Source organism: Podarcis tiliguerta (genome assembly GCF_965153285.1).
Source record: "Podarcis tiliguerta genome assembly, chromosome: 2".
Taxonomy (NCBI): domain Eukaryota; kingdom Metazoa; phylum Chordata; class Lepidosauria; order Squamata; family Lacertidae; genus Podarcis; species Podarcis tiliguerta.
Genome location: NC_139535.1, coordinates 7,265,532 through 7,284,411, shown reverse-complemented (window position 1 = coordinate 7,284,411; position 18,880 = coordinate 7,265,532). Strand labels below are relative to the sequence as shown.

General features: G+C 41.7%; 2 protein-coding genes across 2 annotated transcripts in view; both read left to right on the top strand.

Moving 5' to 3' along the window:
• The window catches only part of LOC310670184 (vomeronasal type-2 receptor 26-like), a gene marked incomplete at its 5' end in the record, with an annotated part of 52,633 nt that overhangs the window by 25,037 nt on the left and 8,716 nt on the right, over positions 1 to 18,880 (top strand). The window lies entirely within an intron of this gene.
• Positions 1,200 to 9,680, top strand: LOC310672908 (vomeronasal type-2 receptor 26-like; the record flags this gene model as incomplete). The annotated part of the gene is made up of 6 exons (XM_083430561.1): positions 1,200 to 1,414; positions 3,524 to 3,815; positions 4,236 to 4,463; positions 4,818 to 5,045; positions 7,590 to 7,716; positions 8,770 to 9,680. The coding sequence occupies 6 exons, from the start codon at positions 1,200 to 1,202 to the stop codon at positions 9,678 to 9,680; spliced, it is 2,001 nt and encodes a 666-aa protein (XP_083286687.1).

The window sequence follows — 18,880 nt, the reverse complement described above, 5'->3', positions numbered from 1 at the left end:
AGAGGCATCCACGGAAGAATCCACTTGGAGAATCCAGATAGAAAATAGGAAGCAATTTTTTGGATAGTGTAGCCCAATGGAGAAATTCACTGACCTAGGAAAGAGTGAAGAAGTGTGCATGCACGGGACACGGGTGGCACTGTGGGTTAAACCACAGAGCCTAGGACTTGTATGATCAGAAGGTCGGCGGTTCGAATCCCCGCGACGGGGTGAGCTCCCGTTGCTCGGTCCCTGCTACTGCCAACCTAGCAGTTTGAAAGCACATCCAAGTGCAAGTAGATAAATAGGTACCGCTCCGGCGGGAAGGTAAATGGCATTTCCATGCACTGCTCTCGTTCGCCAGAAGCAGCTTAGTCATGCTGGCCACATGACCCGGAAGCTGTATCCCAGCTCCCTCGGCCAATAGCGCGAGTTGAGCGCTGCAACCCCAGAGTCAGCCACAACTGGACTTAACAGTCAGGGGTCCCTTTACCTTTACCTATGCATGCACACAAAAGCTCATACCAATAACAAACTTGGTTGGTCTCTAAGGTGCTACTGGAAGGATTTTTTTTTATTTTGTTTCAGCTGCTAACTTAGACACTTTTAAAAGACGCATGACTTCCAGGATAAGAGGCTGCATATGTATGAATGTCAGTTGCTGGGATCAACTCTATTGCCATCAGCTTGGGTGGATCCCAGAAATGTCTGATTGGCCACTGGGTGCAGCAGGATACTGGATTGGATTAAGCTTTGAACTGAACCAGCAGCAGGACTCTTCTAATGCTCTTGTCAGCAGCAAAGTTCAGGCCAAACTCTCACTCACCACGTGACCCATGTCAAACTTTGGAGCAGCAACTTTGTTTCCTCCCAAACATGTTTATCTCCAACTCTGCTCCTGCCCCTCAAGCCACACAGAGACTTCAGGTTGTTGCAGAGATGAACTTCCTTCCCCTTATAATTATCAACATCATAGTGATTTATTCTGCCTTGTTCCTGAGGGGAAAGTTGATGCACAGAAGATCACCTGTATCAGAGACAGACTGAGTCAAGACTGAGAGTAAGAGGGGTGGGATACATCTGTGTGAGGTTTAATGGCTCTGAAGGTATAGCTGAGCACTACCCATATTGGATAAATAAGAGTTTTTTGGATTATTCTGATGTAGCTGGCTATGGGGGTGAGAGGAACATTCACAAGAGAGGTGTAGCAATCAGTCAGAATGAGATCCCAGATGCTGATGCTGCTCATTTTGCTTGAATCCTGTAGAAACCTGAAGGCAAAATGCCCCTTGAATCCAATCCGGGAAGGAATCAAAGCACAGAATTATTTCCAGACTGGCGACTTCCTCATTGGCGGGATAATATCTCCAAATTTGTTTGGTCTACTACTTCCATACATCTTTTCACAGCCCCCATTAACCAGGTTTGAGGACGAGTAAGTAATTATATGCAGAAGGACATCGCGTTTTTCTACTGCACCCCAATGGCTTCTGTTTACTAGGGAAATAGTCTCCATTTTAGGGGTGAGGACTCTGTGGTCTTCCAGATGTTGCGGGACTGCAGCTCCCATCACCCCTGATCACTGGCCATGCTGGCAGGGGCTGAAGGGAACTTGAGTTTCACAGCAGCTAGTGGGTTGCATGTTCCCAGACGTGAACTATTTTTACCTGCTGTGTTGCTTGCTGAAGAACACAAGTGTATAAATGAACCTGATCAGGCCTCAAAATGATTCATTGAATGATCACACCTGCATTCATGAGATGAGTGGGACACTGGCGAAAATCCTACTTTGTGTTCCTGGTATGCAGGTGTATGGGAAATAGCACTTTCTGAACACTTGACCCAATGCAGCAGAGTTTTTAATGGACCAGTAAATAGAACCAAATTTTTAAGCATGTGGTTGTTCTTTAAAGATCACATTAAGAAGCCAGCACAGTTATTGCAACCGCCTATAACACATGGATCTCTATGGAGAGGGCTAATTAACCAGTGAGCCTATTATGTATGTACATTAAGGTTACTTCCAATAACATATACTCCAAGTGCTGTGTTTGCTGTTCAGGTTAAGTTTATAGTGTTACTGTTGAAAACCAAAACAAAACATATTTAAACAAACAAAACAGATGTCTTTTGTGATGATATTTGGGAGGGCATTTGACTTTATCCCTTCCCCTGTCTGAAATAACCTCCCAGAAGATATCAGCAGAATTAGTGTCTGCGACTGCCATTTCAATGAGATCGAACAGTTCCCACAGAGAGAAAAATGAATGACAAGGAACTATCCTTCTGGATGAAATGCTAATTTAAGTGGGCATTATCTCAACCTGGAATTACACAAGAAGCCCCCTTTGATGCAGAATAAGACACGCAATTGCAAGCTTAGCCAAGTTCAGTGCTTATGAGGAATTAATTTGGCTCCAGGGACTTTATCTCTGCCCCCTCCTCCAGAAGCAATCAACATTCCTAAGATTTCCCCCTCACTGCTGAGCCAGACGCCTGAATTCACTTGCACATGAGAAACGGAAGGAAATACATCCTGCTAATGGTTTGTTTCACATAAAGACTGGTTGGAACTAACCTTTATGAAATAACAGCCCAATCCGAATCATGCCTATTGAAAATAAGCCATACTAATCAAATAGAGCCTCTAAACAGACTTAGCTCTCCATTGCAACTCCTTTGAAGCAGCCAATACTAGCCTTAGCAGCCATGTCCCCATATTTCTCACACATTCAGAAAGAAGAATGTTTTCATCATTTCCCTTTTTTGAAGATGTGTGCTTCTCCTCTTGAGAAATCCTTATATTTTAATTCTTAAGTGGCAAATGGATTTTCATCTTGTAAGAAGGATACGTATCTTCTCACCCTTCAAACAAACATACAGACTAGGGTCCCCATATTGTAACAAGTGAAAATCCAGTCAAAAAAGTTTAATTGCCAAGGTTTTTGAGTTATTTTAAAGGAAATTCCAGTGATTTCCACCCGGACAGTTTCCAACTGCTGCCTTTCTTCTTGCAAGAAGGATATGTCCCTTCTCACCCTTCACAAAAAACATGCAGACTAGGTTTGCCATACAGTCATACCTGATGTTACGTTTGCTTCAGGTTACATGTTTTTGGGTTGCGGACCGCGGACAGCGGGAAACCTGGATGTACCGGAATGGGGGTACTTGTGGGTTTTGCCGCTCGTGCATGCGCAGACATGGCGCTTCAGCTTGTGAATGCTGTGGCTTGTGGACTTGCCTCCCCCACGGATTACGTCCGCAACCCAAGGTTCCACTGTATTGCAAAAAGTGAAAATCCAGACACAAAAATTGTTGAGCTTTTATTGGCAAAGTTCCTGAGCTTTGGGGGGGGGGGGGAGATTTGGACCCAATTTTAAGGAAATTTCAGCAATTTCGGCCCGCACACTGTTTCCAACCGCCGTCTTCCTGCTATGTCTGTATGGCAGCCCTAATGCAAACCATGATTTAGGGAATTAAATATTATTCATTTTCATTCAGTGGTGAATGGTTTGACTCTTTTTATTTGATTGACTTCATACAGAGTGCCATATAGGTTCTACTGGCATATCTCGTCCTTCTTGTTCACCATCCAAGAGATCAACCGGGATCCCAGGCTCTTACCCAACATCACTCTGGGCTACAGCCTCTATGAGAACTATTACAATGCAAGGATCACTTCTGATGCCATGCTAGACCTGCTTGCAGGTGGGGAAAGCAATATTCCAAACTATCGCTGTGGAAAATGGAATAATATCTTGGCTGTTCTTGAAGGAGCCAATTCCATCATCTCCAAAGTGATTTCAACCACGTCAGGCATGTACAAAATCCCACAGGTATGAAGGGTGGGACACAAAAGAGATTCAGCAGCAAAATAAATTCACTTTATTGTCAGCAAAAAGAGGCATCAAAGAGGGAGAAAATACTGAGCTATGTTAAGCTGGATAGCTCAGTTGGTTAGAGTGTGGTGCTGCCAACGTCAAGGTTGCTGGCTTGATCCCCGTATGGGACAGCTGCATTGCAGGGGGGAGGACAAGATGAACCTCAGGGTCGCTTCCAACTCTACAATTCTAGGATTCTTCAACACGGAGACTTTGCTAGTGTTGCAGGCTCCCAAAGTTTCAAAATAAAACTATCAGCCCCAGTCAGCAAAATAAATAAAACCAGCAAAATATTTGTTAGGTATTAAATATTTCAGGTTAACCCTGTTCTTTCCTCTGAAAATGAAACACTATACTTTTTCTTCCCCACTCCAGATCAGTTATGGCTTTGTATCTGGGGTTCTTGATGAAAACACCAAAGTTCCTTTTGTCTACCGCGTGGTCCCCAATGAAGAAGTTCAGTACCTGGGGATTATAAAGTTCCTCCAGCATTTTGGATGGACGTGGATCGGCCTCTTTGCTCCAGAGAATGAGAATGGAGAAAGGTTCTTGAGTGCCTTGAAATCTCTGATGGCCAGCAATGGAATTTGTGTTGCCTTTTCAGTAAGAATACCAGAAAAGAATGAACATGAGTGGTTAACACAAAGTGGACTAATTGCCCTATGGAGACAGACCAATGTATTCGTTTATTATGTAAACATTCATACGGCACTGGGTTTCCTCATGAAACTACAACAAGAACACGAGAAACAAATTGGGCCAAAAGTATGGCTCACAACAGCTTTTCAGGACATTGACTTTAATTTTTATTTTGGTCCCAAGTACTTGAAGTATATCCATGGTTCATTCTCCTTTGTAATGAGGTCCAAAATAAAGAGCAAACGTGACTGCTGTAAATCAGAGTCCCATCCTCTTAAACTTTTTTGGCAAAAAGCATTTAGTTGCTCATACTCAAAGCACCTCCTCGCTGTGAGAGGTTGGACAAGATGCAGAGATGTGGAGGATCCGGAGGTGCCGTCTGAAGAGGCGCTGCAGAGTGTTCTGTCTCAAGACAGCCACAGAACATACTTCAGTCTCCAAATCATGGCACATGCTTTAAATGTTGCCTGTTCATCCAGATCAAAGCAGATGTTGATGGCGGGTGGAGGAGACCAGTTGGCATGTCAAAGGCTACAGCCATGGCAGGTATTTCCTTTCCCTTTCTAGAAATCAAAGTTCTTTCTACCAACTCTACAATAATCATTCTCATTGATTTAGACATGAATGCAACAGTGAGGAAAATGTTTTTGTTGTATTTATTTAGATTTAGATTCTTTTTTAAAAGGCTCCTGCTGGAAGATGTATATACAGTGTGTATTTCATAAAATCTCAAGGTGGTCTACTGCAATGAAAAACATAAGACGATATAATAAAACCATAAGAAGCCAAAACAAGATAAAAGCAGACATCCCTCCACCTGGAGGGTGTCTGTTTAGTCTTGCCTGTAGGAGAAATTGTGGCACGACAGGAGTTTTGAGTTCCAAGGAAGCATGGATGAGGCATCTAAAATGTTCGGGTGTTTAGTCCTCCAAAGATTCCAGGCCAGGTATGCCAGGACTTTGGAGCTCAAAGGGAGGAGGGATGAGATGTCCAAAATGCTTTGAAATGCTGGTGTCTTCCCTGTCATTCCAGCTTCACCCTTTCATAAGAGAAACCCGGTGGCTGAACACTTCCATGGGCGGACTGTATTTGGGTGAGAATGGGGAGCTGCCAATCATGTTTGATATTGATAATTGGGTGGTGCTTCCCAATGAGTCTTGTGTTAGAGTGAAAATTGGGAATATAGAGAGAGAGGCATCCACTGACTTCAAGCTCAGCATTAACCCAGAAGCTATTGTGTGGCCCAGGTGGTTCAACCAGGTAAGAGCCCCTTTAGTCCACATGATACACATGAAGATCTAGTAATCTGCTGAATATTTCCAAGAGGAATTCAAGTATAATCTTTTGGAAGTTTGGCTGATGCTTTCATTATAATTAATTAAGTAAATTATTAAATGTGGATAATTCTCTTCATGTGCAGATACACACACACACATATATGTATGTATGTATGTATGTTCGTATATTTGTATGTATGTAATTTTTTCATTTATTGTGGGAGCCTTTCTTGTGGAACCTGATTGAGCTGCACAATATGGTCCATGGTAAATCCAGCAACAGAAAAATTCCTGTGGTGCCCGCCTTCCCTGGATGCCCTAAGCACATACTTATTTTGCTTAATGGTAAATCCAGCCCGGCCCTGCGAGATCTCATGAGAACATCTCAGAGCCCACGCAAGAGCGTCCTGGAGCCCAGTGAGCAAAAGAGAGAGCTTGGGAGTAAGGCCTGCTTGGCTTGCCAGCTCCGGAAGGTCAGGGTGGTTGTGCAGGAGCCGTTCCAAGGGGCTCATTCAAGCACAGTGGAATTTTGGTTCTTGAACTTAATCCATTCCGGAAGTCCACTCAACTCCCCAAACTGTTTGAAAACCAAGGAACGGCTTCTGATTGGCTGCGGGAGCTACCTGCACTCAACTGAAAGCTGCATTGGACGTTTGGCTTCTGAAAAATGTTCACAAACCGGAACACTTGCTTCCGAGTTTGCAGCGATCGGTAGCTGATTTGTTTGGGAGCCAAGCCATTCAGGAACCAAGGTACCTCTGTATATACATTTTTGCATATACTACTCCTTTCAAGGAATGTAACCCCTGCATAAGATGTGATCATACTCTATGTTTAAATACTGCTCTTCATCAGAGTGTTTTATTGCTGCTGCTCTGGGATGGGATTTTTCTTTTCTTTTGTTTCTGCATCTTTTGCCCTGCGCCTAGAGAACTTGCTGGGTTGTTTCCCAACTCTATGAATCAACTCCATAGACACAAATATTCCTGGCACACAAATATTTCCCCTGAATTTACCTTCTTTTATATTATTATTCGACTGTGCCTCAGTCCAGTTATTCAAAGACCTATGTACTAATACCTTTTTCAGTACGTTTCTGAGCACAATTCAAAGTGTTGGTGCTGACCTTTAAAGCCCTAAACGGCCTCAGCCTATTATATCTGAAGGAGCGTCTCCACCCCCATCGTTCAGAGGTCCAGCTCCAAGGGCCTTCTGGCCGTTCCCTCCCTGCAAGAAATGAGGTTATAGGCAGAGGGCCTTCACGGTAGTGGTGCCTGCCCCGTGGAACGCCCTCCCATCAGATGTCAAGGAAATAAACAACTACCTGACTTTTATAAGACATCTGAAGGCAGCCCTGTTTAGGGAAGTTCGTAATGATTGATATTTGAATGTATTCCTAATCTATTGTTGGAAGCCGCCAAGAGTGGCTGGGGAAACCCAGCCAGATGGGTGGGGTATAAATAAATTATTATTGTTATTATTGTTATTGTTTTAAAAACAAACACAGCAGGGAGGCTTCCATTCTACATCAAGCATAGGAGCCAACTCCTAGGAGCTGTGGGGGCTTTGGCCCCCGCAATAAAATATTTGAGGGGGCTGGGGACCCATAAAGTTGTTGGGCATCAATTATGTGTTTTGCGGCTTGCCTGGGCGCCCACAATTTTTATTCAAGTTGGCACCCCTGTCATCAAGGGTGCTTTCTTGTGGGACTGGAGACCCTGATGGGTTCTTTCCAGACTCTCTGAGTGAGTTCCATAGACACAAATATTGCTGACATTTCACCTTTAATGTGCCCTCTGTTCTTGATGGCTAGACTGTTCCTCACGCCAGGTGTACCAAAAGGTGTCGCCCAGGATATGCCAAGGTGGTCCAAGAAGGAAAGCCGGTTTGCTGCTATGCTTGTGTTCCGTGTGGGGAAGGGACCATATCTACACAGGAAGGTGGGTGACGCCACAGGAGATGGAATTTGTTGGGAGAATATGAATAGGGCAACATATTAGTCAGACACATTCTGTGAAGATTCTAAAGACGTATTTGGATGCAGATCCTTTATTGATTTCTTCATTTTTAATCCCCTTCCAGGAATTTATTTGAAAGAAATGACTCGCAGGAAGCAATCTCTGCCCTGCCCTGCCCATAAGGCACAGCTTTGGCTATTTTGTACCAAGCCTTCTAGGATCAGAGAACCAGAACCAGCCTCACAAAAGGAAATTTAGAAAGTCATCAAAATAAACGAGAAATAGTGAAAATAGCAAATGTTTATTTAAAAGAGAGAAAGCATGATGCACAATAATAATAAAAAATAGGTGATCATTCCATTCCAATGCATTGTAGAACAATTAAAAATTATGGGATTTCAGCAGGGTTATTGGATATCCCAGACAAGGAGTTTGAGAACAGCTGTAGCAGCTTGGAAGAGAGGAGTTCAAGGATATTAAAAATAAATAAATCAGAAGTTTGTGTCCTAGTTTTTCAGTTTGATCCTTTTGCATGTTTTGTGGTATTTTATTCATTGTGACTTGCTGTTTTTTATTAATTATAAATTAGGAATTCTTTATTGTACATGATAAGTGTTAGCTGTTTATTATTTGCTGATATTAAATTTTCTTTTTACTATTTCTGAGTTTTATGATAGAATATTATTGAATATTGCTTTATATGATATATTCTTTAAAGTTATGCTTTTATGATGACTTTTTGTGTGTGTATTACGTCTGTGATCTTTGCTGTCTATTTTGTTGTTTCTTCACCTTGTAACCCTCCTTCTGCATAGCAATGTAGAAAGGCAGTATACAAATTAAAAGCGAAATGAAATATGAAAATGAAGTAGTTTTACTGCCCGAAAACTATCGCATAAGGAAATGCACCGAAGAAGCTTCCCTTTCTTACAATACATTCTCATTTTCTGATATCTACTATGTGAGTGCATTTATCGATATGTAATAGAATATGTCTCTAAGCAAAGCCAAAGCCATTCTTTTTCTCCTCCTCAGATGCAGAGCGTTGTACCAAATGTCCAGAAGAACAATATCCAAACAAGGACCGAGATCACTGCATTCCGAGGATTATCAGCTTCCTATCATATAAAGAATATTTGGGGATTCTCCTGACTTCTTTGGCTCTCTTCCTGTCCTTAACCACAGGCTTTGTTGTAGGGATCTTCATTAAACACAAGGAAACTCCCATAGTCAAAGCCAACAACAGGGACCTCTCCTTCATCCTCCTTGTCTCCCTCCTGCTGTCCTTCTTGTCCTCCTTCCTCTTCATTGGCCGTCCCAGGAAAGTCACCTGCCTCCTTCGACAAACGGCCTTCAGCACCATCTTCTCAGTTGCTGTATCTTCTTTGCTGTCCAAAACCATCATGGTGGTGCTGGCCTTCCTGGCCACAAAGCCAGGGAACAGGGTGAGGAGATGGTTAGGGAAAAGTCTGGCCAACTCCATTGTCCTTTCCTGCTCCAGTGTCCAAATGGTCATTTGCATCATTTGGCTGTGTATCTCTCCCCCATTCCCAGACTCCGACAAGCATTCCCAGCCCGGAGAGATCACCCTGCAATGCAATGAAGGGTCTGTTGCCATGTTTTATGCTGCCCTGGGTTACATGGGCTTCCTGGCTGCCATCTGCTTCACGGTGGCTTTCCTGGCCAGGAAGCTGCCTGGGGCCTTCAATGAAGCCAAGCTGATCACCTTCAGCATGCTGGTCTTCTGCAGCGTTTGGGTCTCCTTTGTGCCCACCTACCTGAGCACAAAGGGGAAATACATGGTAGCCGTGCAGATCTTCTCTATCTTGGCTTCTAGTGCTGGGCTTCTGGGCTGCATCTTCATTCCCAAATGCTACATTATTGTGCTGAGGCCTAATCTGAACGCAAAGGAACACCTGGCCACAAAAACTAAAGTTGTTGTCTGATTCTGATATTTATAACTGTATTCCACCACAGTAGTAATGAAACACACAGAGTTGCCTTGGGAAGGAATGTATCTCCTTAGATAAAGTTTCCTCTTCATTTTTCATTCATCTTGAATGATGAACGGGAATCATTGGATCACATGCCTGGAGAGTGTCTGGACTTACAACTTTTAGGGATATCCCTACCTGTAGCATTACACGGAATGCAGCCTCCCTCTTCATACATAATTATCCTTCTCTACCATTTCCAGATTGTACTTTGATATCACCCACCTTCCTTTCTTCCTGAATTCATAATCGAAGCCTAAAGAATAACTTAGTGTAACTTGAAATTCTGCTTCTAAGGCGACATTTTTCCACCTTCGCCGCATCAAGCAGTTGGTCCCTTACCTTTACCGCCCCAACCTGGCCACAGTGATCCATGCGACGGTCATCTCCAGGCTTGACTACTGTAATTCGCTTAACGCGGGGTTGCCCTTGAAGCTGTCCCAGAAACTTCAGCGGGTACAGAATGCTGCAGCGAGGCTCCTCACGGGGTCTCTGCCATGGGAGCATATTCACCCAGTGCTTTTCAAGCTGCACTGGCTCCTGGTGGAGTACAGGATCAGATTTAAGGTACTTCTTTTGACCTTTAAAGCCCATCACGCCCTAGGACCCTCGTACCTACGGGACCGCCTCTCCCGGTATGCCCCACGGAGAGCCCCAAGGTCCATAAATAACAACACCCTAGTGGTCCCAGGCCTTAAGGAAGTTAGATTGGCTTCAACCAGAGCCAGGGCCTTTTCAACTCTGGCTCCGGCCTGGTGGAACGCTCTGCCTCATGAGACCAGGGCCCTGCAGGATCTGATTTCTTTCCACAGGGCCTGTAAGACAGAGTTGTTCCGCCTGGCCTTTGGCTTGGAGCCAGTTTGATTCCCTCCCTCCCTCTCTTTCTTTTTTTCTTTCCTTCTCCTCCTGCGTTGAGGCTACATTTTATTTTAATGTTGTAATATTTTAATGTTGTATTTTAATTTTGTTTTTAAGTTGTAATCATTCAACTTGTTTTTATTATTGCTTGTAAGCCGCTCTGAGCCTGGCCTTGGCTGGGGAGGGCGGGGTATAAATAAAAAATTATTATTATTATTATTCTAGTATTAAAATCAGCAACTGAAAAATGGAGTCTCACTTGAGTGTATTAATGCTTGAGGGAACCTCCAGAAGGCCCTTGGAGCTGGACCTCAGTATCTGGTCTGGACAATGCATGTGGAGATGCTCCTTTAGATATACAGGACCAATGTCATTTAGGGTTTTCAAGGTCAGCATCAACAAATGAATGTGACAGCTGTCTATTTGGTGGGAGTGAGAGGGGGCACCACGATAGCTGGAGCCAGAGACAATGATGGAGAAGAACCACCACTTGTAAGTAAGAAGGCAGGGGAGTGGTGGTGGCATGAAGGCCGGTTGAGATTGGTGGTCTAGTCCCCATTCACCCCCATGAAGCAGACCTCTCACTTATTTGCACTGAGCTTCTGGAGAAGGGCAGGATCCATCCTTTTTGTCTCCCTCTCTTATTTAGCACCAGCACTCATAGACATCCAATGAATCAGAAGGTTAGGAGATTGAGAGCAAACAAAATATTGACTCATGCAGTACATAGTTACTTCCCCCAAATGCCAGTCGCTGGTGACCAGTGCCTGGCAAGGCCCATTGCTTTCATGCCCTGCTTGTGAGCTTCTCAGCAATGTGTGATTGGCCACTGTGTTGCAAGACTAGATGGGAGTTTGGACTAACCCACCAGGGCTGTTCCTAGCAAAGTTCAAGCCAAACTCATTCCCAAAATTCAAGTGACTCATGTTGCAGTTTGAAGCCACATCTGCGATTTGGCGTAAACATATTTTCTGTCAGCTCTATCAGTGCCCCTTGAACTGTCAGTGCCCCAAAAACTTTCTCCCCTTTCAATTATAAAAATGATAGTGATTTATTCTTCCCAAAGCTCAAGAGAGATCTCTGGCAGTTGCCCAAACATCAGAAGCCAAGGAAGCCCGAGGTTATACATATCACACTGTGCTGGAGGGTGTTGACTTCTTCTGATTACCTGGCTGTGGGGGAGAAAGGAGAAGTCAAAATAGAGGTGTAGGAGGCCAAGCCAGAATGACCTCCCTGCTGCGGCTTCTGCTGCCGCCTCTGTTTCTAATGGACCATCAAGTCTTGACGCGCAGAGTAAATTAATAATGCAGAGTTTTAAAGAATAAAAGCTTTACTAAGTTAAAATAAACTTTCATAAACAACATGGTTCCAGATAGTTTGACACTCAGATTACATACTGATTCTGCTCACAACCGAAGCAGACAGACTCTGATTTCTTACAGAGAGCACAAAAGAGAAACTGGCTACTTTGTCACATGTCAGAGTGACCCAACAGTTAGCAATTAGGCCTGAATAACTTTAGTAGGCCCAAATGACTGTGCAGTCCCAGCACTTCCCAGCCTGCTTTGCTGCTTCTGCTCTCATGTGCCTTTGTCACATGACAAGTCTGTGAGAAGTTGAAAGCAAAGTGCTCCTTAAAATTGATGAGGGAAGAAAATGAAGCGCAGAGTTACTCGCGGCCTGGAGATTTCCTCATTAGCGGAATCATCTCTCCAAGAAGCTTTGCTGAGCATCTTCCATATAACTTTCCCCAGCCCCCAGGAACCAAGTTTAAAGTGTAAATAATTAAATATATCATGGATAAGTATTGCACTTGGGCAAAAAAAATGAGAGGCACAAATACAAGATGGGTGACACCTGGCTTGAGAGCAGTATATGTGAAAAGGATCTAGGAGTCTTGGTTGACCACAAACTTGACATGAGCCAACAGTGTGATGCGGCAGCTACAAAAGCCAATGCAATTCTGGGCTGCATCAATAGGAGTATAGCATCTAGATCAAGGGAAGTAATAGTGCCACTGTATTCTGCTCTGGTCAGACCTCACCTGGAGTACTGTGTCCAGTTCTGGGCACCACAGTTCAAGAAGGACACTGACAAACTGGAACGTGTCCAGAGGAGGGCAACCAAAATGGTCAAAGGCCTGGAAACGATGCCTTATGAGGAACGGCTAAGGGAGCTGAGCATGTTTAGCCTGGAGAAGAGGAGGTTAAGGGGTGATATGATAGCCATATTCAAATATATAAAAGGATGTCACATAGAGGAGGGAGAAATGTTTTCTTTTTTTTTTAATAATAATATTTATTAGAAATTTAACAGTTACAAAAAGAAAAAAAGAAAAAACAGTAAAAAATTTAACAAACAATACATCAAAGATAAAAAGGAAAACAAAAAAAAATACATCAAAACAACAAGAAAAACAAAAACATTTTTAAAAAAACACATCCAATTTCCATTTCTTTGCCTTTCATTTATTTGTTTCCTCGACCTCCTCACACCTCCCTTTTTTTGTATTCTAGTTCAATTTAGTTATTTCAGCAAATCCTTTCCATCTTTCTCAATCTTTTTTTGGTTCTATAATTTGTCTAACACAATCTAACTTTAAATTTTCCACTTTAGCCCATAAACAATCAGTTTTTACTTAATTCCTTATAACATTTCTGCTAAAACCATGTAACTTCATTCCAGCATTCTTCTAACATTCATTAATTTTGCAATATTTCTGTAAATATACTTTAAATTTTTTCCAATCTTCTTCTACCGACTCTTCTCCCTGGTCTCGGATTCTGCCAGTCATTTCCGCCATTTCCATATAATCCATCAGCTTCATCTGCCATTCTTCCCAGGTGGGTAGATCTTGTGTCTTCCAGTACTTTGCAATAAGTATTCTTGCTGCTGTTGTGGCATACATAAAAAAAGTTCTATCCTTCTTTGGCACCAATTGGCCGACCATGCCCAAGAGAAAGGCCTCTGGTTTCTTCAGGAAGGTATATTTAAATACCTTTTTCATTTCATTATATATCATCTCCCAGAAGGTCTTAATCCTTGGGCACGTCCACCAAAGGTGAAAGAAAGTACCTTCAGTCTCATTACATTTCCAACATTTATTATCGGGCAGATGATAGATTTTTGCCAGCTTGACTGGTGTTATGTACCACCTGTAAATCATTTTCATTAAATTCTCCTTTAAGCATTACATGCCGTAAACTTCATACCTGTGGTCCATAACTGTTCCCAGTCAGCCATCATAATGTTATGTCCAACATCTTGTGCCCATTTAATCATAGCAGACTTCACCGTTTCATCTTGAGTATTCCATTTCAGCAGCAAGTTATACATTCTTGACAAATTCTTAACTTTAGGTTCTAACAATTCTGTTTCTAATTTTGATTTTTCCACCTGGAAACCTAATTTTTTGTCCAAATTATATGCCTCCATTATTTGATAATAATGAGCCAATCTCGTACTCTGTTTTTCAATTTTTCAAAGCTCTGCAATTTTAGCCTGTCTCCCTCTTGCTCCAAAATTTCCCAATACTTCGGCCATTTGGCCTCCATATTGAGTTTTTTCAATGCCTTTGCTTCCATTGGTGACAACCATCTTGGGGTTTTATTTTCTAACAAATCCTTGTATCTTATCCAAACATTAAACAATGCTTTTCTAACAATATGGTTTTTAAAGGCTCTATGTACTTTAACCTTATCATACCACAAATATGCATGCCAGCCAAATACATTATTAAAACCTTCCAAATCCAAGACATCAGTATTTTCAAGAAGCATCCATTCTCTCAGCCAACAAAATGCGGCTGATTCATAATAAAGTTTAAGGTCTGGCAGGGCAAATCCACCTCTTTCTTTAGCATCTGTTAATATCTTAAATTTTATTCGAGGCTTCTTGCCCTGCCAGACAAATCTAGAGATATCTCTCTGCCACTTCTTGAAACAATCCATTTTGTCCACGATTTGCAGTGTTTGGAACAAAAATAACATCCTTGGCAGCACATTCATTTTTATCACAGCAATTCGGCCTAACAATGATAGTTTCAAATTTGACCATATTTCTAAATCCTTTTTCACTTCAGACCAACATTTTTCATAGTTATCCTTAAATAAATTCACATTTTTAGCAGTCATATTAACCCCCAAATATTTCACTTTCTTGACCAATGTTAATCCTGTCTCCTTCTGAAACTTTTCTCTCTCCATCACAGTTAAATTTTTCTCTAGAACCTTGGTTTTCATCTTGTTTAACTTAAAACCTGCTACCTGACCAAATTCTTGAATCAATTCCAATACTCTTTTAGTACTAGATTCTGGCTCCTGTAGAGTCAATACCAAATCATCAGCAAATGCTTGCAATTTGTACTGTTTAGCTCCCACTTGTATACCTTTAACCAATTGGTCCCTTCTAATCATGTTTAACAAAATCTTCAGGACCGATATAAAAAGCAATGGAGAGATTGGGCACCCTTGTCGTGTTCCTTTCTCAATCTTAAATTCTTCCGTCACTACATTATTCACAATTAATTTAGCCTTCTGTTCTGAATAAATTGCACCTATACCATTTCTAAAACCTTGGCCAGCCCCCATCCCCTGTAGATTCTTCTTCATAAAACTCCAAGAGATGTTGTCAAAGGCTTTTTCCGCGTCCACAAATATCAAAACTGCTTTAGTATTGATCTTCACTTGTAATTTTTCAATAATATTGATTATGTTCCTCGTATTATCAGACAAGTGTCTGCCCGGGAGAAAGCCCGCTTGATCTTTATGAATTTCTTCTGCTAATACCTTTTTTAATCTTTTAGCCAATATATCTGCAAAAATTTTGTAATCCACATTAAGCAGTGATATGGGGTGGTAGTTCTTAAGTTGTGTCTTTTCAGTCTCTTTTTTCGGTATAAGTGTAATATAAGCGTCCTTCCACGACTCTGGTGCCCTTTTCCCCTCCAATATTTCATTACAGACTTCCTTTAAAGGTTGTATTAACCATTCTTTCAAAGATCTGTAGTATCTTGAAGTCAATCCATCCGGTCGTGGAGATTTACCCAGTTGCATATTCTGAATGGCCCCTTCTACTTCCTGCACTGTAATTTTATGGTTCAACATTAACTTATTTTCCTGGGAGATTTTTTGTAGTCCATTAATTTTCAAAAATCTATCAATGTCTATTTCTTTCTGCTTTTCCTGTGTATATAGTTGTTTAAAATACCTCTGGAAGCACTTTCTAATTTCCACTGGATTCTGTATATTCTTTCCTTCCACTTCCAAATTCGTAACTGTATTAAGTTTTTGTCTTTTTTTCAATTGCCAGGCCAGAAGTTTTCCGCACTTATTTGCCGATTCAAATGTCTTTTGTCTCATCTGTCTCATCTTCCATTCTATTTCCTGATTCATCATTTTCATATATTGTACTTGATATAACTTTCTCTTTCAGAATCTCCTGCGACTTTGGTTTCACCCTCAGTTTCTTCTCTCCTTCCTTTATTTTTTCCAGGATTTTATCTTTTTTCTCATTTTGTGTTCTCTTCTTAATTGCATTCTGTTGTATCAAAAATCCTCTCATGACCGCTTTGCTTGCATCCCAAATTACTCTTTTTTCCACTGTAGTATTCATATTTATCTCAAAATAGTCTCTCAGAGTTTTTGGGGCCTTCTTGGTCACTTCTTCATTCCTAAACAGGGCATCATCCATCCTCCATCTAAAGGAACCAATTGGTATCAGTTTCATTTCCATCTTCACAGCGTTATGGTCGGAGCAAGATTTAGGGCAGATTTCCACTTTATTAGTCTTCGGGGCCAGTCCTCTAGTTACCCAAATTTGGTCGATTCTTGTCCATGTCATCTTAGCCTCAGAGAAGAAAGTTCCCTCTCTTCCCAAGGGGTTCTTCGTTCTCCAGATGTCAACTAAGTCCATGTTTTCAGTCATGTCAAAAAAGGTTTTTGGTAGTCTACCATCCTTGGTGACTACCTGTCTCTGTGCCTTGTCCATATTTGTAGACACCACTCCATTCATATCTCCCATCAGGATCATATTGTCATTGGGGTCTCATGCAACTTTTTGAAAAATTCCGATTTTCCTTCATTTGGTGCATAAATACCTACTATCAAAAATTTCTCTCCTTGTGATTGAATTTCAATTGCGACAAATCTTCCTTGGTCATCTTTAAATATAAATTTCGGTGATAGGCTCTCTTTTGCATATAGGACCACTCCTCTTTTTTTAACTTTATCTGATGAAATAAATTCTTGGCCCAATCTTTTATTAATCAATATCTTCCTGTGAAGCCTTATCACATGTGTTTCTTGCAAGCAAATCAAGTCCAATTGTTCTTTTTTAAGTAAATGAAAGACCCTCCTCCTTTTTACGGGGGAGTTAAAACCATTAATGTTCCAGCTTAATATTTGCAGTGCCATGATGTGATTACTCTGGTTTTCCTCCAACTGCACCCAGTGCTTGCTCTTCTTCCGTCGGTGGTGTCAATGTCTTGTTCATTAGATGGTCCAATCCATAAGGTAGTGTTGCTACGTCCACAAGTCCTCTTTTTGGTGACCCTCTATCCAGTGCTCTTTGCTCTAATCCTCTGTCTGACGCTCCTCTGTCTAACACTTTTGGCTCTTTTCCAAGCTCCTTCTGCAGATCTTCCTCGTGTTTGTTCATAAACTTTACTTTATCTTCTTCTGATCTTATTTTTATTTTCCTTCCTTTAAAAGTGAAGGATAAACCTTGGGGGAATTCCCACCTGAAATTAATTTGGTTCTTTCTCAGCAGAACAACCAATTCTCCGTAATCAGACCTAAGGTCCAAAAGATGTTTCGGGATATCTTTAAATATTTCCACTCTTGACTGTTGTATTACCAGAGTTTTCTGGTAATGCCAACTCAAAATTCTGTCTCTCTCTTCTTTCAATCTGAGGGTAATCAGACAGTCTCTTATTCTATTCTTCTCTTTCCTCCCTCCTCTTCCAAGTCTGAAGGCCCTCACAATTTTAAATTCCTCTTGTTCCGATTTCAACTCCCAAAATTCTACAAATTCCTGCGTAAGAAAGTCTGCCAAACTGCCCTTTTCCAATTCAGGGACAGCTCTGATCCTCAAATTTATCTGTTTGTCCTTAAGCTCAATCATAGAAAGCTTCAACTTATGGTCTTCAAGTTGCCTCACCAGGTCTGGAACTTTCTCTGTTTCCAATTGAGTTACTATAGCTTCCACAGCCGCAGCTTTCTCCTTAGCCTCCTCTGCGGCCTGTCGTGTCAAATTAGATTCCTGTATCAGTTTTTCAATAGATTCTGTGTTGCTATTAACTTTTTGTCCCAAATTATTTAAACTTTCTGTATTCTGATCAATTTTTTTATTTGCATCATCTACTTTTTTGTTAAGTTGTTCCAATGAATCATTTATCTTACTTAATGCAATTGCCAGAGCTTCTTCTGATGCCATACCTTTTGATTTGGGCTGAGTTGAAACAGCCGCAGGTAGGGTGGAATGCCCAGATACAGAGGCTCTTCGCTGCCACGGCTTCCTGGACCTTGTTGTTAATAGGTCTATTTTTTCTTTTTCATCTGTCATAACACTTAAATAGTTCAAGGTTAATCCCACAGTCCCAGAGTCTAAACACAGAGCTGGAAAATTCCAGCACTTGTAGCACTTGTAGCAATTTCAAAAACTTCCTCTGGAGGGACAAAGTTACTAATTGTATTTGTATTAGACCGAAATGTCTCCTTTTTAAAGTACAACTGCAACAATGAAACTGGTTTTACAGTTATTTCTAGTCCCTTTGCTCTTTTTTTTGCGGCAGAATAGGATAGTTGAAACAATGTATCTCTCTTGTTTGACTGGCTGTCAGTGAACGGTCATTTTCTGCTGCTCCAGAGAAGCGGACATGGAGCAATGGATCCAAACTACAAGAAAGAAGATTCCACCTAAACATTAGGAAGAACTTCCTGACAGTAAGAGCTGTTCGACAGTGGAATTTGCTGCCAAGGAGTGTGGTGGAGTCTCCTTCTTTGGAGGTCTTTAAGCAGAGGCTTGACAACCATATGTCAGGAGTGCTCTGATGGTGTTTCCTGCTTGGCAGGGGGTTGGACTCGATGGCCCTTGTGGTCTCTTCCAACTCTATGATTCTATGATTCTATATCATGCTTCTCCACCTCCACTTCAATGGTTCCCTTTAACCGGGAAATAGTTCTTATTTAGGGATAGGGAGACAGTGGCCCTTCAGGTGCTGCTGGACTCCGGCTCCTATAATCCGGACCACTGTTTGTGGAGGCCGAGGCTGAGAGGAGTATCAAATCTCTTTT